The 24,546-nt window shown below is 46.2% G+C and overlaps 1 protein-coding gene across 1 annotated transcript; it reads left to right on the top strand.

Annotated features, from left to right (window-relative positions):
• Nucleotides 1–4,852: 4,852 nt before the first annotated feature.
• On the top strand, nt 4,853–24,113 carry LOC100730265 (transport and Golgi organization protein 1 homolog). The gene is given in 22 exon segments (XM_063249760.1): nt 4,853–4,862; nt 4,909–4,961; nt 5,692–5,823; nt 12,428–12,449; nt 13,098–13,186; nt 13,407–13,484; nt 17,769–17,859; nt 18,773–18,882; nt 18,982–19,102; nt 20,390–20,442; nt 20,532–20,622; nt 20,739–20,877; nt 21,615–21,698; nt 22,156–22,176; nt 22,345–22,405; nt 22,524–22,559; nt 22,642–22,709; nt 22,789–22,913; nt 22,988–23,064; nt 23,066–23,132; nt 23,717–23,813; nt 23,930–24,113. Coding segments are annotated over 22 exon segments (1,809 nt in total).
• The last annotated feature ends 433 nt before the right edge of the window (nt 24,114–24,546 follow it).

The following is a 24,546-nucleotide window of genomic DNA, read 5'->3' on the forward strand; positions in this document are numbered from 1 at the left end:
CACTGCTGAGTTCCATAAGAAATTTATAAAACTATTAATACCACTGCTTCTCAGTCTCTTTAATTAAATTGAAAATGAAGCAATACTCCAAAATTCATTCCTGGAAGGAAGCATTACCATGCTACCAGAACTACAGAAAGATCTAACTAAGAAAAAGAATTACAGGCCAATTTCCCTGATGAACATACATCCAAAAATCCTCAATAAAATACTGGCAAACAGAATGCAGCAAATCATCAAGTTTATATACACCATGATCAAGTGAGATTCATCCCAGGGACATAGGATTGGTTCAACATGCAGAAATCAACAACTTAATACAGCATATTAACAGAATCAAAGACAAAAACCATATGATCATCTCAACAGATGCAGAAAAAGCTTTTGACAAAGTCCAGCACCCATTCATAATAAAAAATCCTACAGAAAATTACAATAGATGGTCTTTAACTTATTTTGATAAGAGCCATCTATGACAAATCAACAGCTAACATCATGCTAAATGGGCAATACCTGAAAGCTATCTCTCTAAAATCATGAACAAGATAAGCATGTCCACTATCAACACTCTTACTCATCCCACCCTGAATACATTCAATCTCCTCTGTAATAGCTAGATCTTGGAAATGACCTAAATGCCTATCGACTGAGAAATGGATTTAAAAAAAGATGTAATTTTGTAAAATGGAGTACTACTCAGCCATGAGGAAGAACAAACTTGAGACTTTTATAGGGAAATGGATGCAATTTCAGACCATATTCATAAGTGAAATTAACCAGGCATCCATGTGTAAACATCGGATTGTCTCATTAATGTGAGAAGATGAAAGGGACAGTATATGTATATGGGTGTGTACATAATAATTAAGATACACTGAAAAAATAAAAATAATGTCAGATGATAAAGGTTCAGGGAAGGAGGTTTTATGGGGTTGCAAGCAAGAAGCAGAGTATTTTGCTGTATTTAATCAGTTTTTACAGTATGTATCCCAGTGAACTGTCTTTTCCAGGAGACACTAGTGACAGAAGTGTAAAGGAAAATAGTACCTTGGCAACTAATAGAATGGCCGGGGCAGGGCATTTCCTGCTACATTTCTACCCTCTTTTAGTCTCCCTGACAAATTTCTTCTGGGCGTGTTACATGTGATATTTTGAGACAAGTCCCAACTAGAAGCAATAACATTAGAGTTATCAGTGATCCCAGGATGGGCCATAGCCAAGTTCCACAAGATTGGAAAATTTTACTGGTTATTTCTTATTCTCTGAAGATCATAGTGCTAAGGCAAAAATGCAGTCTGCAATGAAAACAAGGGCTGGTGTAAGCAGCCGGAAAAGGCAGAAAAGTCAAGGCGACTAATACATGGAGGTGTGGAGCAATCCTGAGAATGGTGGCTTCATGCTTCAGTTGTGCATGGCCTGGTCAGTGTTTGGAGTGACCAGAGCAGGGATGTGAGTGTGTTGATTCTTTTGGGTGCACTTCAGAGTAGCTATCTGGTCCAGGTAAACTCTCCAGAAATTCAGCAGGACTCTGGGATGGTGGATTAAGGCTAGGTTTCTGAAAGTTGCAGAGGTAATGAATATGTACGTGGATTCCATGTGTCTACAGCATGTCTCTGGGTATAACATGTCTTTTAGCTAAATACTTATGAAGCTATTTCTGTAGGGTAAAGTTTCTTGTGTGTGTGTGTGTGTGTGTGTTTGAGATAGGGGCTCGCAATGCAGTTCATGCTGGCCTTGAGCTCAGTTTGTAGCCCAGGCTGGGCTGGAACTTGCAACTATTCTCCTGCCTCAACCTCTCAAGTGCTGGGATTACAGGCGTGTGTCACCACACCCGGCTAAGGTTATGTTTCTTAACTTTGTTAGAACTTTGTGGCCTGTATGCTGTGTGTAGTTTCTATTTGGTTATGTCTGCTACCAATGCAGGGCTATTGTTGCTGCCAGTGATCAAGGCCATATCTAGGGATGATTTTTTTTCAGCAGGACCCTACAAACTTATTGCTCTCTCAGCTCAGATAGGGAATGCCTCAGGTCAGACTGAGGAATGCAGATGGGCACTAAGTCTCTCTGCCCATCCGTTGGAGGTCAGGGCTCATGACACAGATGATATAGCTGCCAGCATTGTGACTTGAGCTTGCAGAACCTGTGGTGGGGCAGCTCTGGCTCTGATTAAGATGCATCTTCCAGGAGTACTGGGTAAAGGTTTTCTGGCTGGAACTGATGTTTCAGCCAATCAAATTTCCAGAAAGGACTTAGGCCTCTGAACTAAACTCTTTTGAGTGCAAGTTTGAAGTTGCCAGTAACAGATTTCCAAACAGCAAGTATAAACAGTAGCAGGGAAGCTTTGCCCAAAATATCTTTGTCCAAGGCAACCATTGCATGTCTAGCCTGCCAGAATATCCTCAGCATCTGTCAGTGGATTCATGTTTAAGTCTGGTCACTTGAGAAGAGGTTCGTCAGTCAGTGCCTGTCTGTTGTGGTCTCGTGGTCCCAGCGCTGTGTGCAGGTACATGGCAGGATCAAGTGGTTCTCAGTTACTCAGGAGGTTCAGTGCAGCATGTGGCACCTGAGCAGTCATGTCTTGGCCTAAGATGAGTTTGTCAGCTTTTTTGATCAGAAGGATATGGCTGCTAGAGTGCGGGCAAAGGTGGGCAGTAGCCCTTACAATCTGATCCAGGTATTTGCACAGGGAGCCACTGGGCACTCACAGGGGCTGACAGTCTGCATATGCACCATTGTTTTTGTGAAACCCAGGGTCCAGATTCTATGGAAGCCAGAGCTCCAAGAAATTTGTAGAGGTTCTTTCTTGTAATCAATTTCTGCCAGATATTACAGCAGAGATTTAGTGCCTTTCCCGCAGGCACCTTGGGTGTCATTAATCATAAGTGCAGGAATATTTTGTGCTGGGAAACTAGTGAGGTTGGCTGTAAGGGCTTCTCCAAAGAGGCTAAACAAGCTTTTGAACCCTGGGAGGTTCAGTCCAGACCAGTTGAGATTTGAGTTCAGAACTGGGATCTTGCCATTTAAAGGTGAAGAAGGGTTGGCTGACAGGAGCCAACTGAAGACAGAAGAAAACATTCAATCATGGTAGCATTTGGCAGCTCAGAGGTCCTGAACTGGTTTTATAGGAGGGATTCATTTTAACAGTTCCACCTTGTAGATGCATGAAGCCTCATTTATTTTTTCATTCTTGGGTAACCATGATGGTGTTGGAAGTGACAGAGAGCCAGGCCATCTCAAGGAAAAGGTGCTGGTGGCTTGAATGTTGCTAGAACCTCCCTGAAAATAATGGGAAATTCCCCAAACCTTTGTAGCAATTGAATTCAGATGAGTTGGTATTTTTATAAGGCATTATTTTTTTCTTTTCATTTTCAAGAAGAGTATAATGGGTTGGGAAACACAGTGCAGAGTTGTGGTGGTGGAGTTGATGTCCAGGTGGGAGGTGAGTCTTTGATCTCTATCTCTGGAAGGAGAGTTTTCAGAATTTCAGGATTATGGTTATCTGCCTCAGGCTGATGCAAGCATCAGCTTCCTCCTGGAGAAAGTGCGGGGTTGAAAAAGAGAGAAGCTGACTGGCTTGCTGCAAAGAGATGGTCACTTTTAATTTGATGAGGAGGTCTCTTCTCAGATGGTAAGAGGACTCTCTGATATAAGAATTCATGTTTGGTATGCCAGGCTCCAAGGTTGTGCTTGGCATAAAAGACAAGAAGCAAGGGTCTCATAGCCCTTATGATGGTGAATTTTTGAAAGAAGGGACTTTTGAATGCAGGGAGCTCAGTTATATGGATCACCACGAAAGTCATAGATTGATACCAAATACAGACATGGAAGCTTTTGAGAGCCTTTATCTCTCAATCAGAAAGGGAAATTATTTTTTAGTGTCCATAGTACTTATACCAGGCTTCTGGGTAACTCTGGTAACTTTTGACATATTGATGGGCTTCTTGTTCTCCCTGTTTGATGTTCTTGAAACACACTTGACTGATTTATAGCTTCTAGATGTGGCAATTTTTGGCAAAGATCATGGGAGCTCATTCATGAGGGCTGACACTCCACTTTTCCCTTGTCAAAATGTGTAACTCAGAAGGAGTTGCTGACAGTCATCTCAAGTGGGCATTAGATGATGTCATGTGACCAGGATGGGCCCATCTGGAGCAGGGGTTCATGGACAAGCACAGGAAATGACTGATCAAACTGCAACCAGTTCAACTGGCTGGCAGTAGATGTGTGGAAAGTGTTGGCAGGGACTGTGGTAGCAGACAAAGGTGCCGAAGTGGAATTCTCAGGAAGAATGGGCCTTTTTTCCCCTTTTATTTGTTTGAGTTGTTTGGTTTCATTTTAAACTCTGTAGTCTCAGAAAGGCCCTTTTTCCTGCAGTTAGAGACTGTGAGTTTTGATTAATTAGTTCTGATTTCTGGCTTTCTACATGTGTTGTGTACCCCTGAATAATGACGTGATGGACAAATGGTGGGTGCCCCTCATCTAGAGGGTATTTGAACACTGAGCTGGTGACACTGCTCACATGGAGGGGACAAGGCAGCTGTAATGCCATATGTTGATCATATGTTTTTACAGTATGCATCACAGTGACCAGCTGTTTATAGGAGACAGTAGTAACAGGAACTGGAACAGGAACTTTTACCTAAGCAGCTAACAGACTGTCCGGGGGCATTTTCTGCTACCCTCAGATCTCATCCACTGATGACTTCCCCATCAGAGGTTTACGGCTCATAACTCAGCAGGATGCGGAAGGTGTAGCTGTGCAGTCCTGCTCCCTGCCACTTCTGGGAAGGACCACTTGCCACAGCCGGTTCTGGCCGGGTCCAGCCTGATCCACAGGGAGTGGTTCTTCGCGATGGTGCGGTGTGAGCCACTGGGCTCGCGGTCACCGTGTCCTCGGTCATCCTCAAGCTGCTGCAGCCTCTGCAGGTGTGTACGCGGCCCTCGAAGCCCGGCTGCTGAGGGTGAGGCCGGGAACCAGGGCCGGGCGAGGGGCGCGGGTCGCCCTCTGGTGGGAGCCGGGCTGCGGGTCCCCTCGGAAGAGGTACCCGACCAGCAGGCAGGAGCGGGTGTGGAAGGCAGAGGGGCGGGCTGTCCTGAGGAAGCGGCCTGGGGCGAAGGCAGCGATCGCCTTGGGAGCCTCGTTCACGCCGCCACCTGTGTGTGCGCCTAAGGGTGCAGTGAATTGAGACACAGCATCCTGGAGGAGTGATGCCTGATTTGTGGCGATCATTGTCATTGTGGTTTTGTTTGCAGCCGCATAAACCGATCGTTTCTGTCATGTATTTACAATGTGTGGGGTGTGTGTGTGTGTGTGTGTGTGTGTGTGCGCGCGTGTGTGTGTGTGTGCGTGTGCGTGTGCGTGTGTGTGTGTGTGTGTGTGTGTGTGTGTGCAATAATAGAAAACAGCTCACCTAAGCATGATCCGGACACATTCTGGCCATGTGTGAGACACCGCGATGAAGAAGGGCCTGTTGCCAACCTGGAAATAGGCTCAACTCACTCCCTAAGTTTAGAGACCACATACCGGACAAGAACGCGAGCTTGCCGGTATCCCCTTTCCCGCAGTTTCATCAGGGCACCTGGAAGTTGGGTTAGACTACTGAGAGGAGATTGTGAGTATCTGTGATGATCCTTTGTGATTGCTCTGCCAGTTTTGTTAAGGTTTCCATTATTTGTGCCCGCCCTTTTCAGCTGGCTGCTACCTTGCCTGAGCATGTGCAGCCCGGGCCTGACTTTTATGGGCTCCCCTGGAAGCCTGTGTTGTTCACTGCCTGTTTGGGAATCGTTTCGTTGGCCATTTTCTTCTGGAGGACAGTCCTTGCTGTGAGTGAATTAACTTGTTCTTTGACTTCTGAATACATCGAGCATTCTATTATCATTGGCCCTTATTTATACCCACAGAACAGAATAATTGCTGTGTGTATTTCTTTTTTTAAAAATTTTATCTAAAGAGGAAAAGAATAAAAACAGGAAAAGGGTACAAGTTATACAGAATTTCAGAAAGAATAAACAGTAGGAGATCACTAGTTAATAGATTACATATTGTTATCTTAGAAATAGTTATTCAAGTTACAAAATTAAAGCATATAAAGTGGACTTTCAAACAGTGAGACTGCAAACAGTTGTGTTCAGTGATCCAACAAAACTCAGTAATATGGTTATCTATCTTATACACTTAAATATATATGCAGTTATATCCTTTAGAGCACTTTCTTTTCCATTCTTTTGTACAATGACAGTTACACATTTTGGGTTTTATTACTCCCACAGTTCTTATTACTTTTTTCTGAAGAGAGTAAAACCAAATGTGACATAACAGAACAGAGTCAGTCAAATCAAAAGGATGGACATAATACATAATGTAAAAACAAAATACAAGGTGATCAACAATGGTTACCATACTGCCACTTGCTATCTTAAAAAGAATTGCCTATATCATCATTTATAATAAAATTGAGCAAAACAGTAAAGAATAAAACCAAAACATTGGAGACATTACAGGACTTTAAAAGAAGATAATAGTCAACCAGAATGGGTGCCATAATGAATCTTATTGTCTTCATAGTTGTTGCCTATACTTTCAAACTTGGTACTATCAAGCAAAACAGAATAGGGGAAAATGAGTCAAAACAAGATGGTGAGGGCAATACAGAGTTTCAAATCAACTTACTAGGAAATCAAAATGGGTTAGTATAATATATCCTGCTATATTTTATTTATTTTTCCCTTAATTAAAAAGATAAAAAAGAAAAGTTAAATAATCTAAAAAGGAGATTGAGAGAAAAGAGGGCATAACAACAAAACAGCACAGTTCAAAGCATAACCATTTAAGCAAAGTAGTGTTTCACCACAAGATATCCTAACATAAAAGTATTTACCATAGTGTTTCTTTCCTTGAAATCTTAGAGTATAACTTTGTATACTGCAGCACCAAACATATCAAGACAATGTAAAACCATTCAAGAGAATGACAGTATTACAGGGTATTTAGAACCACCTATCAGAAAGTGAACAATGGTTTCTATATAATCTCCTTGTTTACAAAAGTTTTTGCTTATATTGTCACATATAATAAAATCCAATAAGATACAACCTGTTAAGCCGATGGAGACAGAAGAATAAAATCTTGATGGGACTTCAAAACAAGATGATATAAAATCAGCACTAGCTATTATAATGTCTTGTTTTCTCCAAAATAGCTGTTCCTACAATCTAATCTTCTCTGCCTCATTTCTGTTGAGCTCTTTTTCTGTCATTTGTTGTCAGTTTGTCTTCTACATTTTGCTTTCTGCTCCATTCATTGTGGCCTCTGCCACTGTTTCTGGAATCTTGGTATTTTCCTTTTTTAGAATATCCTGTAGTATTCTCTGTAGAGTTGAATTGGTGGAGCTACCTTTTTATCCTGGAAGCACCTTGTTTTTCCATCAATTTCTAGGGACAGTGTGCAGGATATATCAATCTTGGCTGGAGATTATTATCTTTCAAAGCTTGAATAATTTCCCCCACCCTCTTCATGATTTGATGGTTTGTGCCGAGAAGTCTGCTGTAATTCTGATGGGTGTTCCCTTGTAAGTGATCTGTTTCTTGTCTCTGACAGCTTGTAACATTCTGTTCTTATATTGGATTTCTGGAATTTTGATTATTATATGCCTGGGTGTAGCTCTGTTTGGGTTGTAGGTGACTGGGGTCCTGTATGCCTCATACATCTGAGTATCTTGACCTTTTGCTAAATTAGGGAAATTCTTTTTGATTATTTCTGTGAATAGTTTTTGTAGTCCATTTGTTTTTGTCCCTACTTCTTCTTTTATGTTCTTACTTCTTAAGTTATAGATCCTCTAGTCATCTTCTAGCTTTTGTATTATTGCTGTTTGTTTTCTTGTTATTTTTAAAAAGCTTTTCATTTCATGCTCCCATATTACAAATCTGCCCTCCAGTTTGGGTAACCTATCCTTAATTTCTTTCAAGCTGTTATGCCAGCTTTCAATAGAGTTTTTTATTTCCTGGTAATCTCTTTGAACCTGCTTCATGTTTTCTATGTTTTCTCTATTTTCTCCATCAAACAATTCTCCCCTTTTTTTCTGTTCTTCCAGTCCACCCTCTGTTTCTTCTTGGACAGTGCTTAGCATTTCTCTAATTATTCTACTTATATCTTGCTTTATTTTGTTAAAAACTTCTCTTTTGCACTCATCTATGAGGCTCCGGAGATATCGCTTTATGTCTATTGGTGCCGTGTCTGATATTGCATGTTTTCTTTCCTCATTCTCCTTTGCGTTCATCTTTCCTGGATCAGTGTTCTCAGGATTGGGGACTGAGGACGCTTTCTTGTTGCTTCCTCTTCCCATACTTTTTGTTCCTTCCATACAAGCAAATATAGGAGGCCCAGGTTTTTTTTTCCCTCTTTGTCTGTTACAGTTTGTTTGAATTGCACCAGCTAGGTGTTCCCACCCACTGCAGTGTAGTAGGGAGACACAGACCTGAAGAGCCTCTGCAGGGCCCGCCCCTCCAGGTCAACCTACCACAGGCTTCACTGCTAGGGTGCACCTCCAGGCACTGGGACCTGGTTTGGGCTAGCCTACTGGGTCTTAGTCAGCGGTGTCACCAGGCCAGGCACTCCCCACCAATCCCGCTTCAGAGGAGAATATGCGACTAAATATGCAACATCCTGTTCCGGCAAGTCTGCCTGGTCCCAGTTTGCCCTTTGCTGAAGCCTCCTACTCTATGGAAGGGTGCCCATTCAGCTCACTCACTGCAGGTGGATGCAGGGCACCCTGCCAGTCCTGTTATCAACTCCTTTTGCTGATTCCCACTCTCAGAGTTTTTGCATGTCTCTCTCCCTGCAGTGCCACTTTGGATGCAGCAGTGGTAGCAGGAAATTGAAATCACAGCTTTCAATGTTGCAGGATCCAGCTTCCATGCTGAGATTTTATCTGTTCCTGTTATAGCACCGAGATGGCGTTTCCAGTTGGTTTCTCTTAGCTTAGTTTGTTCCTGGGTAGTTCACAATTTAATGTGAAGTGGGAAAAGTGGAAACAGACTTGTGGTGTTGATAAACTGTGTTGTAGAAACATACAGGGCAAGAAATACAGTAAGATGGTAGAAATGTCAAGGCAAGATCAGGCATAGTGGTGTGTGTATTCCTGCAGCTCTGGTGGAGAGTGACCGGCGCAGCCCCCCAATGAGACAGGAGATGCTCTTGTGGGTAACAGGTAACTGCCGCTTTATTGAGGCGGGTTCTGGCTTATATATCTGACTGTGGCCAATCACAAGCTGCCTATCTGACTGTGGCCAATCACAAGCTGCCACAGAGTAAACATCACTAGTTGCCGCGGAGAAGTTTATTTGGAGAGGGACATAACGCATTGCGGAAGCTGACATGGCTCTTGGTCCTGGGCGGAGTAGGTTGAGCGCCTGTGCCCGACATCTCCCCCTTTCTTTATAACTGACGCAGGGTCTCCAGGGGTCGGTGCCCCTTGTGAGGTGTCACGCTGCAGTCATGACAGTGCCTCACTACTCGTTGGTGCTCTTTTGGAGGGGGCGGGAGTATTGTTTTATGAGCCCAACCTGCATGCTCATCGACTTGGAGACCGGGGTGTCTCCTGGCCAAGGACGACACCCCCTGCGATGCTTTCCTCCACACCTGCATCACAGCATGGCGAGCCATGCTGCCGGGCTTTGATCAGATTCCACGGCCAGCAATGCTTGTTTGATACTTCGTCCCTATTCCTTTGTCTGCGAATCCGACAGAGCAGAAGTAGACTGCCGAATGTGGCAAGTGTAGCCATGGCAGCCAGAGCCCCTATTCCTGCCTATTTCTTTTATTGTGCACTAGCTGGATCACAGGAAACTCGTCTGGGTCTGCCATAACTGGAACCGGTACGAACTGGGGTACCTGCATAACGACAGCTGAAAGTGTAGTGTTATCCCAACATTGTAACATATAACAGGTTGCGGTGGAGCAATTTAGAAAAGTTATATTTGTGGTGGCTTCAAACAACAGAAAAAGGATTCCCTGATAGGGCCCGAGATCTCTAACACTTGTAGGGCATTGATGACATAATGTGAGTCTGAGAGTAGGTTAAAGGGTTGTGGGTATTGCTTAAAGACCTCTATAATGATAATTGAGGTTGATAATTGAGGTTGATCAGGTGCAAATAGTTACCAATTCTGTTAATTGAGTTTGCCTGACTTTGGGTGTCTAACTTCCTCCTTTCCGGCGGCCGCTGCATCCGCCATTTTGTGTGCCTCTTCCTCCTTTTCACTATCTGACGAGTCCTCACTCTCTGGGTTGGGTGCGGTCGCCTCGCCTGCGACACTGGGCTCACGAGATTGCTCGCGGGAGGATTCTGCCTGATGGTAACCAAGCGCCATGGCGCCAGCCCTTATATGGTCATGACAAGAGGCGTCTGCGAGGCAGCTCCTCACTACTGCCCAAAGGGGTCTGACTCCTGGCTCCAGGAGGCCATTTTCTGCTGCAAAGTCAAGATCTCTCCCTAATTTATCCCAGCTGGGGATGGTAACAGACCCCCGTGGGACCAAACCAAGGTGCTACCTTATCGACCTGATCGAGGAAGTTTTGAATTTGTTTTCATTTCATTTGTAATCCCTTTTCTCTCAGTAAGTCGCTTAAAGCGACTGACAGCGGCTGAACAGTGTTGTTACCCATGTTAACGGGAATTTCAAGAGTTTCTTTTTATTTCCTTTTTTTTTTTTTTTAACAGGGACAGCTTAGTCCCCACGCCCCTTGTGACGCGTCCGCCCAAGGTTGCCCGATAGCCCCCGCTATCCGGCCCGGCAGCCCCCGCTGCCTGTTGCGTAGCCCCCGCTACCAACGTTGAGCAGTTTAACCTGTCAGCCCCCGCCCGCCGCGTAGCCTCCGCTATCAGCGCTTGACGGTTTTACCTGTTCTTGTCTCCGTTCTGTCGGAGAGAGGGTCTCAGCGTTCCCCGTACAGGCTACCAGTTGACCGGCGCAGCCCCCCAATGAGACAGGAGACACTCTTGTGGGTAACAGGTAACTGCCGCTTTATTGAGGCGGGTTCTGGCTTATATATCTGACTGTGGCCAATCACAAGCTGCCTATCTGACTGTGGCCAATCACAAGCTGCCACGGAGTAAACATCACTAGTTGCCGCGGAGAAGTTTATTTGGAGAGGGACATAACGCATTGCGGAAGCTGACATGGCTCTTGGTCCTGAGCGGAGTATGTTGAGCGCCTGCGCCCAACAGAGAGGGAGGCTGAGGCAGGAGAACTGTAAGTTTAAGTCCAGCCTCAGAAACTTGGTCACTTACCAAGAGCCTGTCTCAAGAATTAATGGGAAGGCTGAGAATGTAGTTCATTGTGAAGGCCCTGTCCCCGGTACCAAAAACAACCCTAAAACAGCACCTTATTAAAGATTCCTGTAAGGAATTCTAGAATCTCACTGAACAGCTTCTTGCATGAAAGAACACCTGGAAGGGTAAGCAGAAGTGTGTGGGGGTGAAAACGTGCTGTTTCCCCTGCTCCCCTCCTTCTGCTCCCCTGCAGCTGCTCCCCAGCAGGGCTCTCAGGCTCAGCCCTGCAGCTTCACACCCTGCACCTGGGCTCACTTCCTCCCACTTCCTGAGGTCGCATGCCTCTGAGGCACCACTCCTGATCCTGGAGAGGACAGTTGTCCCCGCCTCCCCCGTGGTCACTGCGCTCTGCTGTCCTACACTTTTTAAATAGCACTCAGAAAGAAAAGACAGAGTCTGTGTTACAGAGAAGTGCAGTGATCCCTGCTGTGGTATTTAATTAGTTACAGTTTAGGATTTATGGCCCCAGAAGTCACTGGGAGGAAGAACTGGGTCTGTGCTCTTCCTGGAAGCCATTAGCTGTCATTTCTCTGTGTTATTCTGGTATCTTCCCTTCTGCTTAGATTTATTACTGTTTTTTTGGTCTGGGGATATCAGATGATGAGGTGTATTAGATTACTTCTTAATGGAGTCAATAGATCACTTGAAATAGGGTTTCTGAGATATCTTCCAGTGAGTGAGAGGCATATCTTAGTGCAAAGGTTATGCTGGTAATCTCGCTCGCCAGTCTTCCATATGGTCACCATTTCTAGACTTGCATGCTTGCTGTTCGGGATTTTCAAGTAATTCTGAGTAAGTAAATCAATAATGTGCATATTATAAAAACAAGCATTTCACTGTTGAAGACAAAGGCTCATCTCATAAGCTTGGTGTTCACTTGGTACTGGCACATAAACCTGAGTGTAGCTGTGAAGTAAGACACACTCCTTACTGTTCTTCTGTATCAGAGGCTATTTATAATACATTTTTAATTATATGGATTTATCCTGAACCAAACAGTTACTTCATTTGGTTATGATCCTGACTTGTGTTAGGAACTATGTATTTCTTTTAATCAAATGTTTGACATCAAATTTAATTCTCTCTTTCTCTTCTAGGTCCAGGAGAGAATATACCAAGGTAAATCTCTTCCTGTTGGTGTTTGGGAGGCTAGGGGAGACAGTGACTTTGGTGTCTGATTTGACTACTAACTGCTCCACATTTTACTGTTGCTACTTACCATGGTATAGCGGGGAGGATGATGGTACTGTCTAAGATAGGAGATGTGGGATCAGGGGGGTGACTGCTTACATGGAGCAGACCGAGCATGGCTGGACCACACAGGTGTGGAGAGAGGACAGTGTGTCTGTGCTAGGGACACCTCGGTTCCTATAGGTTTATCAGCACAGGAGCTCGAGAGACAGCAGTGTAGATCAGTAGCCTGAAGATGCTATTTCTCTTTGCAAATGACATTCATTTGAAGTAATTCCATTTTCAGAGAACAAGTGCCTTTTGTGAAGGGAGTGTCTCCAACTATGTAACACTTTACTGTATCTCCTGCATTTGCAGTAAATTGCTATCTCATCAAAATAAGTGTTACTATAGTTTTCTTAAAGATTAACAGTGTCCTGTGCACTGTTGCTGTTAGCTGCGGGTCTCTCTGGAAAGGCAGATAGCTGTGCGAAGCTCTGTCTCTCACGGAGCCTCACACGAGTCCTTGCTGCTGAGACACTGTGCAACTCAGTTCCATTTAGTGCTCCTAACACTGGCTTTTTCCTCTTTTTATAGTCACTGAACAGCAGATTGCTGAGAAGCTGAAGAATACCACAAAGGACAATGCAGAACTTGTCCAAAAAATGTCAAGTTATAAACAGAAGGTAGAACCTGTTTCACGGCCCCTCCTCTAGCGTGTCTGTGGTGTAGCTCAGTTATTATGGTATTTTGAAGGCCTATGTTCTCGCTTCATCATTTCCCCTGAGCCCTCCAGATCTTACTCACCATCATGTATAAAGCGAATGCTCTGCTTGCTTCCTTGGACCAAGGTTTTAGTAGCACAGTGACTTCTGTTACTTAGTTCTGAATGTGTTTTTTACATAGATTGAGGAATATAAGAAGCTCATTCAGGAGACCAAGGAAAAAAAATCAATTCCTTGTCATCAAACAATTAAATACAAGGTAAAAGTCCTTCTGTTTTTGGGATTATAGTCTAAAAACAAAAGCAAGCCTTAATGCGTATTGTTACTTTTTACTTTTTTTTTATTTAAAGAGAGAAGAAAAAAAAAAAGAAAAAAAAAGAAAGGACATAAAAAAATCAATGCAGTAAAAGGGTACAAATAATACAGTATTTCTAGAAAAAAAATATACAGTACAAAATCACCAGTTAACAGGCTACACATTATCTTCCCAGAAACAGTTGTCCATATCACTAAATTAAAGCATATAATGTGAACATTCATACAGTGGAATTGGAGACAGTTCCGTTCAGTGATCCAACAAAAGCTCAGTTATATGGTTTTCCATCCTACACTCTCGAACATACCTGCGGTTATATCCCTTGGTCCCCTTTACTCTCCTCTCTTTTTTACAGTAACAATTAGACATTTAGGGTTTTATTACTCTCAAGGTTCTTATTACTTTTTTGAAGAGAATAAAAACAAATGTGACTAAGCAAAATAGAGTCAGTTAGAACAGAAGGGTGGGCATAGCACGTGATGCAAAAATAGAATACCAGGTGATCAAAAGTGGTTATCATTGTGCCTCTTGCTATTTTCAAATTGAGTTGTCTATATCATCAGGTATAATAGAATTGATCAAAACAAACATATTGTTACTTTTAATATCTTTTCTTGTAGGCTGAAAGCAAGATGCTTGAAGAAAGCTATAAATTTCTGACTGATGTTGCCAAAACTCTTCATGTTATATTCAACTGTGAGAGCAAGCGAAATGTGAAAAATCAGGATTTGGTGAGTTCTGCTGCTGCGTGTTACTACAGTTGTATTTTTAGCTATTTCGTGAATTAGCTGAACTGTTCCCATGCTGTTAACTCCTTAAGATTAGGAATAGCAGAACTGAACATGCCTGTACCCATTTTGTGGGATTTTTAGTACTAACCCAGTAGGACCTTTTTATAGGCATGGGAAGGGCTTTGATCCTGAATCTTGGACAATTTCATAGCTGAGTCCTCCAGAACACACAGAGTCACTAAGAAACTGGTCCAGTTGAGTAGTCTGTGTAAACTGGTTTTATTTCACAGTAGACTCTGTGCCTTTCGAATAGTTTTAAAATCCGCTAAGTGGAAATGTAGTGAGGAGAGTTCTCATGCTTCCCGCCTCCTGTGTGGCCTGGTCCTTTGCTCAGCACAGACCTGGTAAGTTGCCCATTTTCAGCCCTTTGTGCACCATGCTCTTTGGCGGGAAGTCATGACACACAACCTGCAGTTAAAAGAACGGTGGGTTAGGGTCACCCCTTGAGCCTGGATTGTCATAAATATTGAGAAATTCTGCACACGAGATTTTTCTGTTCCCCCAGAAACACTCTTTTTGTGTTGTTTTGTTTTGGTTTTGTCTTTTTGAGACTGGCTTTTGTTATGCAGTTCAGGCTGGCTGTGAACTCACTTTGTAGCACAGGCAGGCCTTAAACTCTCCTCTCCTGCCTCAATCTCCCAAGTGCTGGGATTACAGGCATCCACCACACCCAGCATTCTTACCATTCATACAAGAAAATGCTTAAAGTGATTTTGGAGCTTTTTTTTGGTGCCAGGGATTGAACTCATGACCCAGTGCTTGGCGGGCAGGCACTTATGCTGCTGAGCTAAATCTCCAGCCCTTTGGAGGCTTTTTTGTTTTCATGCTACAAGAAAAGCTGTTCATTTTCCGTGGTTTGCTTGAACATTTCTTCATACTATGTTGTGTGGTCACCCCAAAGCTTGAGGGTACCATGAAACTCTTCATTTCAGTTTTTTTCCTCAGCTCTTTTTTTTTTATTTAAAGAAAGACTAAACAAAACAGAAAATGGGTAGAAATAATACATAATTTAAAAGAAAAAAATAAACAGTAAGAAATCACTAGTTGATGATTACAGATTGTCTCCTTACAAATAGTTATTGAAGATAGTAAAGTGGAGCTTATAAAGTGGGGATTCAAACAGTGAGATTGCAACCAGTTCTGTTCAACTATCCAACAGAAACTTAGAAATATGGTTATCAACCCTACACACTTAAACATACATGCAGTTATCCATCTCTTCAATTATGTTGATATTGAATAAACCCAAGCAGGCTAATATCACTCTGAACAAAGAATAATACTATTGCTGGGTTTCACATTATGACACTTCAGGATCAGCACTGGGTATTTTAGTGTCTCTTTTTCTTCATTTCATCATGTGTCAAATGTTCAGTTCTCATAAACTGTTTATAGTTTCTACACATGCATGAGTCTTAACATGTATTTCTATCCTTTCTATATTAGAGGGAGAAATACAAAACAAAGCAAGGCAAAACAAAACATATTCCTATAAACACATGAAACAAAAAAAAAATAAGACCACTGTACAAATCATTCTACCATAGTTTCTGTGTTGTCTCTTGTTATCTCCCATAGAACTGGCTATATCATCAGACATAGTACGATTGAATATGTCAGTACATAACAGTATTAATAAAAACACAACTTTGTATGCAGTATACAACTTCAAAAACTGGCAGTTATCAAACCAGAAAGTGTTTCATTGAGTCTTGTCATCTTCAGTATAGTTGCCTACTCTCAGACTTGATACTATCAAGCATATGAGTTTTGAATAGAATCTTGTCTGCCTCATTTCTGTTTTGCTCTTTTTTTTTGCCATCCATTGTCTGCTTATCTTCTTCTTTCTGTTTTCTGCTCTATTCATTGAGGCCTCTGTGCCACTGTTCCTAGAGTCCTAGTACTTTTTTCTCTTTCTAGAATGCCCTGGAGTATTCTCTATAGAGTTGTATTGGTGGTTGCAAATTTCCCAAGTTCCTCTTTGTCTTGGAAGAATCTTGTTTCTCCATTAATTTCTAGAGACAGTTTATCAGGGTATATCAATCTGGGTTGGAAGTTATTTTCTTTCAAGGCTTGGAATATTCTGCTCCAGGCTCTTCTTGACTTGATGGTTTATGTCGAGAAGTCTGCCATTATTCTGATGGGCCTTCCTCTGTAGGTTATCTGTTTCTTGTCTCTAACAGCTTTTAATATTCTGTTCTTATATTGAATTTCTGGGATCTTGATTATTATATGCCTGGGTGTAGCTCTGTTTTGGTTGTAGGTGACTAGAGTTCTGTATGCCTTATATATCAGAATATCATTTCCTTTTCCTATGTTTGGGAAGTTTTCCTTGATTATTTCTGTGAATAACCTTTGTAGTTCCTTTGTTTGTATCCCAGCTTCTTCACTTACATTCTTTATTCTCAGGTTATAGATCCTTCTGGCATCTTCTAGCCTTTGTATCGTTACTGCTTGTTTCCTTGTTATTTTAAAAAAGTTTCCCCTTTCATACTCCCACATTGCAAAATTGTCCTCCAGTTTGGATAATCTATCCTTAGTTTCTTTCAAGCTGATTTGCCATCTTTCCATAGAGTTTTTAATTTCCTAGTGATCTCTTTGAATCTGCTTCATGTGTTTTATATTTTTTTATATTCTTCATCAAATGGTTCTCTCCTGTGTTTGAGTTCCTCCCTTCTTCTGTCTGTGTCTGCCTGAGGGGTGCTTAGTATCTCTTTTATTAATCTTCTTATATCTTGCTTTATTTGGCTAAACGTTTCACTTTTGAACTCGTCTATGAGGTCCTGAATATATCTCTTTATGTCCGCTGGCGCTGTGTCTGATATTGCGTGTTTGCTGTTCTCATTCTCCTTTGTATTTACCTGTCCTGGGTCAGTGTTCTCAGGGTTGGGGCCTGGGGGCTTTTTGTTGTTGCTTCATCTTCCCATCTTTTTTGCTTCTTCCAGGAGGCCCTAGTTTCCTTCTTTATTGGTTACAATTCTTCTGAAGCACGTTAGCTAGATGACCCTTCACACTGCAGTGTGCTAGTGAGTTGCAGACAGGGACAGCGTATGCTGGCCCCTCCCCTCCAGATCAGTCAAGCTGCTGTGGCCTGCACTACTGTATTACTTTGCATGGCCCCTCCAGACCAGCCAAACCTCCGAGGCCCCACTGGGCCAGTGTGGTTAGAGTGCGACACCGCTACAGGGACTTGACCTCAGATAACTTATTGGGTCTCAGCTGGTTCACATGACCCAGGCCTACCTCACTCCACCAATCCCATTCAGGAAGGGGACAATTGACTGAAGTCACTGCTGCCCCTTGTACTTGCCAGTCCTGCCAGGTCCCAGAATGTCGTCCGCCAGAGCCCCCCTATTTATGGAATGGCTCCACTCCTGTCACTCACCACAGGTCTATGTAGGTTCCCCGCCAACTCAGCTCTCCTTTCAGCTTGCAGACCCTCCATATCAATATAACTGTGCCTCCAGTGAGTCGAAACGACGGGAACTCCAATGGCTTGGCAAGTCGCGGCGGGACCCAAGCCAGTGGTAGTGGAACCCCGGCAAGGTGTGGTGGCGACCTGGCAAGGCATGGCAGCAACCTGGCAAGCCGTGGCAGGGACCAGGCAAGGCACGGAAGGACCCAGCAGTGCATGGCAGGATCCTGGTAAGTCATGGCGGGACCCTGGCAGGGTGCAGTGCGACCCCGATAAGTCACAGTATCAGCCAGTCATAGCGGGGCCTCAGATGGTTTGCAAGTCATGTTAATTTCTTCTTGGGAGGAGAGAATTCATCTCCCTCTCTTTGGGGCTCCCCACTCTGTATTTTGTTCAATTCTAAGTTGACTATCTCAAGGAGCTTCAGTAGCCAGTTGTTATCTATCTGCCATCTTTGCTGCAGGATCTCCCTCAGCTCTTTAAGCTGATTTTTTTCCCTAGACCACATTGAACCCCAATTTTACCTAAAACAGTGGATGGCTTTGCTAAGCCTCCTCTGATAGTTAATGCCTCACATTGGCCATTGGAAGGTTAGATCAGGGATCTGGGTTCAACACACCCACAATGAGGCCAGAATTCCCATGGCTAGCTGCCGGCAGCGCCCATTTGAATGGGACACACATGTCCTGCGGGGGGACACACAGGATAGTCCCATTAGGTGGTATGGACAGTCCTGCATGCCCTGCAGTGGTTCATGCCAGTGGGAATTTGTTAAGCACCAGCAATACATGCCCACGTGTGCCATCTGGAAGTCAGACATTGGAGTCAGCAGGCATTTTTCAGAAAGACTTGATGGGTGGGGTCAGCTTCCTTGACAGCTCAGGGTGGAAGCCGGGCTCTGGGGTCCTGAGCCAAGTCTTAGCCTCCGCGATGGGACAAGGAGGGACACGACTCCTGCTTCCCCATCCCACTTGCATGGTCCTGTGGAGTCCTCAGTCCACAGGGACCCTTGCATGTGAAGTAAGTTGAAGACTGGAAGAAGTTGCATGCCGAACTCAGCGAGCAAATCAGGACCTTGGAGAAGTCTCAGCGGGATCTGGAAGCCACTCTACCTAATAAGGATGATAGCATAGGTGTAAGTTACCGTGCTGATCCAGCCTGTTCGTGAACACTCAGGAAACAAACCCACTGTGAGGATGGAGAGGCTCTTAACTGCCGCTCGCTTCTCTGCTAGGCTCTGCCCAACTGCATCATGGAGCTGAATCATTTGGAGAGTGGATCAGAATCTGAGGGTCCAGGTCCAGGCAGATGTGAGCCAGGTGAATTGGCCAATGGAGAAGTGGGAGGGCCCAAGGGCCCTTTTTTTTTTTTTTTTTAAACCAGGGATCTAACTCATGACCATGCACTCACCAGGCAGGGGCTTGTGCCACTGAGCTAAATCCCCAGCCCTTCAAGGGCCCTTCTTTTTTTTGTCTTCTTCTCTTTATTGTTATTTTAGACAAGGTTTCTATGTAGTGGCTGGCCTTGAACTCACTGTGTAGCCCACACTGGCCTCAAACCCACAGCAAATTTTCTACCTCAGTCTCCTAAGCATTTTTGTCTTTAATTCCATACATGGATACCGCTTCTCAGCTGAGTTTCTTCTTGCCCTGACCGACTCATGCAACTCTTTAGGTTCTTCTAGGAGGCCCCAGTTTCCTTCTTTGTTGGTTACAATTCTTGTGTGTGAAGGACCCAAGAGGATGAGAAAATAGACAGACAAATCTGGGGTCATGTGGAGACCTTAACCCTCCTGATGGGAAGAAAGGAACTGGCCCCTCACTGCAGGGGCGTTTATTTATATCTTTTAGCAACTTAATGTCACGTGACACCCTGTTGTCCTAGCAGCCTACTGTTCAGATTGACTTGGGGCTTGGTGTTCTCTGGGCTGAGGCAGCTTTTTCACATGGCAGCCCCAGGGGCTCTTTGTTCTTGGGCCAGCCATGCCCTGGCCCTGCACGTGTGGTCGGTTTCCGGCTTCAATGGCTCCCAACATCTGAATAATTCATACTTATGTCTGGGTCACTGGGGTGCAGAAGCAGCAGGCAAGCGGGGAAAGCTGCTTTTCCACCCCTTGAGAACCGGATGTATACGCTGGAGCCTTTTGCCTTTGTGTTGGCCTCTGTGCCAGAGAAGAAACTTTCTCAGCTTCCTGGAGATGACACTTGTGTCCACACTCACGGCCTCTGCTGTTCTGCGGTTCTCAGGCCCTTGGCCAGGGTCACCTAGAGTATGGGGATGGGGGAGCCACAGCCCAGGCTGTGAGGGCAGAGGCTGGAGAGCAGCAAGGTCTGAGATGAGAAAAGTGGTCAGGGCACCGCCCCAGCTGCAGGGTGTGCTCAGGGTCCCACGCCGGCCAGCTCCCCCTAGACCATCGTGTGGCAGAGCTAGGCTTGCTCACCCACAGCCCAGGTGGCATGCTGTCTTGGCAAGAGCTCACAAAATCTAAGGGCGCAGTGGTCATGAAAGTCAGTGTGTCAGTTCTGTTGGTGAATTGTTTTTCTTTACAGTGTTTGATGAGCATTAGTTTAGTTTTGTGGAAGTCAAGACAACAGTGTTAGAAACGGCACAGGAAGAAACAGCCACACTTGTTCTCTTTGTAGGTGAGGAGAGTAAGCTGAAGACTCGCATGAACCAGCTGATGGACGCCTCCCAGGTTAAGTCCTTTCACAGAGCTCCTCAGGGGCCCACGAGTCCTGACTGTGCCTCACTTTCAAGCCTGTGCCTCTCTCTCACAATTTTCAGACACAAGCCAAAATATCTGTGGTTCAGGAGGATCTCAAACTCCTGCAAGTGAAGCTGAAAGCCTCCCTGTCTGCCAAATGTGACCTGGAAGGTAGGTCCCTGACCACATGGTGGTCAGGCTGAGCACTGGCATGGATGAGGCAGGGATGCTGGGAGCCTGGTTCTGTGTCTTTGGCAGTGCTCTTGGTGATGTGTCTCACCTCCCAGACCAGATCAAGAAGCTGAATGAGGACTGTGGCACGCTGCAGGCAGCCAAGGCCGGGTTGGAAGAGGAGTGCAAGATGCTGCAGCAGAAGGTGGAGATCCTGAACGAGCTGTGCCAGCAGAGAGAGATGGAGCTGCAGAAGTGAGTCCGAGAGATTTTTGCCCCATGTCTCATGCTGGCCATTCCTGTCACTTCTGATTCCCTAGCAGCTTCGATGTGCGGTGATCATAGAGGAAACTTGGTGCCCAGGGTGCTGCTGGCTTCCTGTGATGGTGACCTGAGGGTGCTCCTGCCTGTCCGCCATCACCATCATCCAGCTACCAGTTCGGCCCAGCGTCCCTGCCTCTCTAGCCTCAGCTCCACTGCTTGTTTCTTAAAGCCTAGGGATTTTTGGAGGGCTCAGTTCAGCATCTTTGGCATTGTCCTCAATGTGTGGGTTGAAGGAGGGCAGCACTGGCCTCTGGGGCCCACATTTTGCTTTGTGGCTGGGGCCACAGGCTCCCGTCCACCCATTTGGCCTTGCTTGTGTGCTTATCATGGCATATGTCTAGAGCAACAGCTCTTCCCAGACAGCATGGGGGGGAAGGGGGGAGGTAGACTCCGCCTTTTGCTTTCCCAGCAGCTCTGCTGGACAATCCTGGCTTCCCTCAGGGTACACTCAGCTCCCACACAGGCAGCTAGAGCTTGGCGCATGCTGTGCTCTTAGCTTGTTCTGTTTGCTGATTAGACAATTACACGTAGAGGTGAGAGAATATAAGAACACAAGCAAATGGCCCAGAGCCTGGAGCTTGACTTCCCTCCTGAGACCCTGTGCCTGCTGCTGGGTGGGGAAGTGGCCTGTGGGTCGAGCTTGCCCCTGGCAGCTGCCTTTCTCCTAGGAAGTTGAGTCCGGAGGAATTTGAACAGCAGCAGCGAGACCAGCGGCTGTCGCCTGCAGATGAGGAGGTGGTGCTGGCCACAGAGTGTGGCGTCCGAGACAGAGGAACTGGGCTGAGTTGCTTTGTTACATAGAAGAGATGGGCACAGAAGCACATGAACAGTCCAAGAATGGAATGTATTTAACTCACATGGGGAGGGGTTCTACATTAATAGACAGAAGTTTGTTAACAGCGAAGCTCCTTTGCAGATGTGTCCTGTGCCCATTTTTAGGAAAGCGGCCTGCTTCTGTCACATGTCCACACCCACCAGAATCTCAGGACCCCGACAGACCAAGGGCAGCATTTTGGGTCACTTCTTGTGGCTATAATTTGAGGGGAAAACCTTTTTTTTTTTTTTTTATCAGTACCGGGGATCACACTCAGGACCGCCTGCTTGCAAGGCAGGTGCTTATGCTGCTGAGCTAAATCCCCAGCCCCTGAAGTGAAAACCTTTATGGGGAAGGTACCCTTAGCCAGATTATTTTGCAAATGTTATTGCAAGGACAGTTAAGGAAATTTACAAGTTATCAACTCATAATCTCTAGGCATTAAATAAAAAATCAGGAAACTAAGGTTCACGCTGCACTCATCACGTTATGAAATGTTTCTGTATGATGAAGCCTTTAAAGGTCAGACATGGTTAGATTGTTTCAGAATTTATTTGATTCTAACTGCTAAGTATTATTTTTAGGCACAGAATCCAGAAAATGGAGGAAAACGTACAGAAAACAGAGTGCTCATTTAAAAACCAGGTAAGGAATAGAGTGAGCTGTGGTGACAGCATCCATTAATCCCCCACACAGACGTCATGGAGGGCTGCAGCCCCGGTGACTCGTCCCTCAACCTGAGTCTTGCCCTGTTCTCTTGCAGCTTGGCACTTACGAGAAAAAAGCCCACGAGAATTGGGTAAGAGCCTCCTCCTTGCCTTGAAATCTCCAGCTTCACCCAGCCGCTGTGCTGAGCTGGCCCCCCCCCCGTGTCTCCACAGCTCAAAGCCCGCAATGCAGAGTGCCTGATGGCAGAGGAGAAGCGGCAGGCCGCCAACCTGCAGCAGAGGTTAGCAGTGCTTGGCGCGACGGGTGGCGCTCACGTTTCCGTCCGCTCAGGGTCACCCACCGCCCCACTCTGTGTGCAGGCTAGTAGAGATGAACCAAAAGCTGGCCATGCTTCACGAGGAGCCTGAGATCATCAAGCCCATGCAGGACTGGCCTGGAGTGCAGAATGCGCCCTACAGAGGAGGGCTACAGAGGTGGGCACTCTGTCCTTCTGAGTGTGACTTGGGGAACTTAGCCACTGCAGAGAAGTGGTAACCAGCACGTGCGTTGTTGCCACAGGTCCCCTGAGCCAGAATGGCTTCTTTGGCCCATCCCCTATGAGCGGTGGCGAGTGCTCCCCTCCCCCAGGCGCAGAGTCCCCCCATAAGGCTGCCCTCTGTGAGCCTGATCTTTGCACGTTGCAACATTCTGAGAGCCGACTTCGGTGAGCCTCTCCGGGGCCTCGCAGCCCGGACTCAGGGATACCATGCTGCCTTGCCTGGGCACGGTTCCCTGAGCTCTGGTACAGAACCTGGGCACTCCCGGCTCGGGTTTTCACTTAGCCCTGGGTTGCGTGCGGGGCCACCTGGATTGCAGTGCGGGAGCAGGGTCCTGGGTGCCGTCGCCCACCCGGTCACTCCCAACTGCCTCTGGCTGTGGCATGGTGGAGGCCCGCGGTGTAGCCCTCTCCCTCTCTGCACAATGTTCAATGAGTGGGCGCACTTTCTTCACCACTCACCTCCGGGCCACCAGGGGCCGCTCCCAAGCTAGACAGGTCTGCGTGTTGCTGGTTCCCTGTGCTGCTACCAAAGCGCATGGCTGCAGAGTGTGGGCTCAGTCTTCTGGGTCCCTGTTTTCCTCCTCCACAACCTGAGACCTAAAGCAGCCTCCCTCTGGCTGGGGCTGCCGCAGCACAGCCTTCCCGGCTCCCCCAGTCTGGGAAGTGCTGACCAGGTGGAGCCCCGCAGGCTCAGAGGTCTCCTTCGACCCCCCCTCCCACTCCTACTTGATGCCTGCTCCCTGAGCCAGGGGCCCTGCTGGCTCTGTGCGAGGGCTCCCTGGCGTCCCGCCTCCCACGGGCCTTACAGCTGCCTGTCAGGGCAGCCAAGCCTCTGCTCCCTCCAGGGCCAGTCGCAGGGCTCTGCCCTGTCCCCGAGGGCACTTCTGAGGGCGTGCCCGTGGCCTCTTATTGTCCTCGTCCTCGTCCTGGGAGAGTCCTCTGAGTGCCTTCTCTGCCCCCAGATCCCGGCCCTGGCCCCGTGCCAACAGCAGCTCCCGCGGCTCCTCCCGGAAAAAGGACATGGATGACAGCAAAGTGAGCCTGGGGCTCGTGCCTGCGCCCGCGCTGCTCCATGCGCTCTCGGTTTCCCCTCTGTTCTCCAGCTGGCCTGGGCATGGCGACCCCACTGTCTCAGTCACCATCTAACTCGGGCCTTTGCTAAGGCTCGGGCTGTGTGCTGAGTGCTGGGGCAAAGCACACCTCACGCCCCTGCCTTGTGTCTTTTGTTTGGTACTTATTTTGAGTCAGGGTTTCCTTATGCAGCTCAAACTGGCCTTGACCTCACAATACCCAGAACAGATCTGCAGTTCCCTAGCAGTCCTCCGGCTTCAGCCTCCCGAGTGCAGGATGACCGGTGTGCGTCGCCACACTTGTGTGTTCTTGTTTTTTGGGAGCAGCTGTGAGGGTCCTCAGGGTCTGTGCTAGGCAGACCCCTTGCAATGATTGGAATAAGGTGGGCGTCAGCTCTGCCAGGAGTGGGAAGCTGCTTCTAGGGACCTGTGAACCCTACCCCAGGTGGCCCAGGCTGATGGGCCTCCTGGGTCCTGATGCTGCTGCCTCTGCAGCCTTCACACTGCAT

Source organism: Cavia porcellus, unplaced genomic scaffold (assembly GCF_034190915.1).
Source record: "Cavia porcellus strain 051 isolate PalLab524CR breed Dunkin Hartley unplaced genomic scaffold, mCavPor4.1 scaffold_6, whole genome shotgun sequence".
Taxonomy (NCBI): domain Eukaryota; kingdom Metazoa; phylum Chordata; class Mammalia; order Rodentia; family Caviidae; genus Cavia; species Cavia porcellus.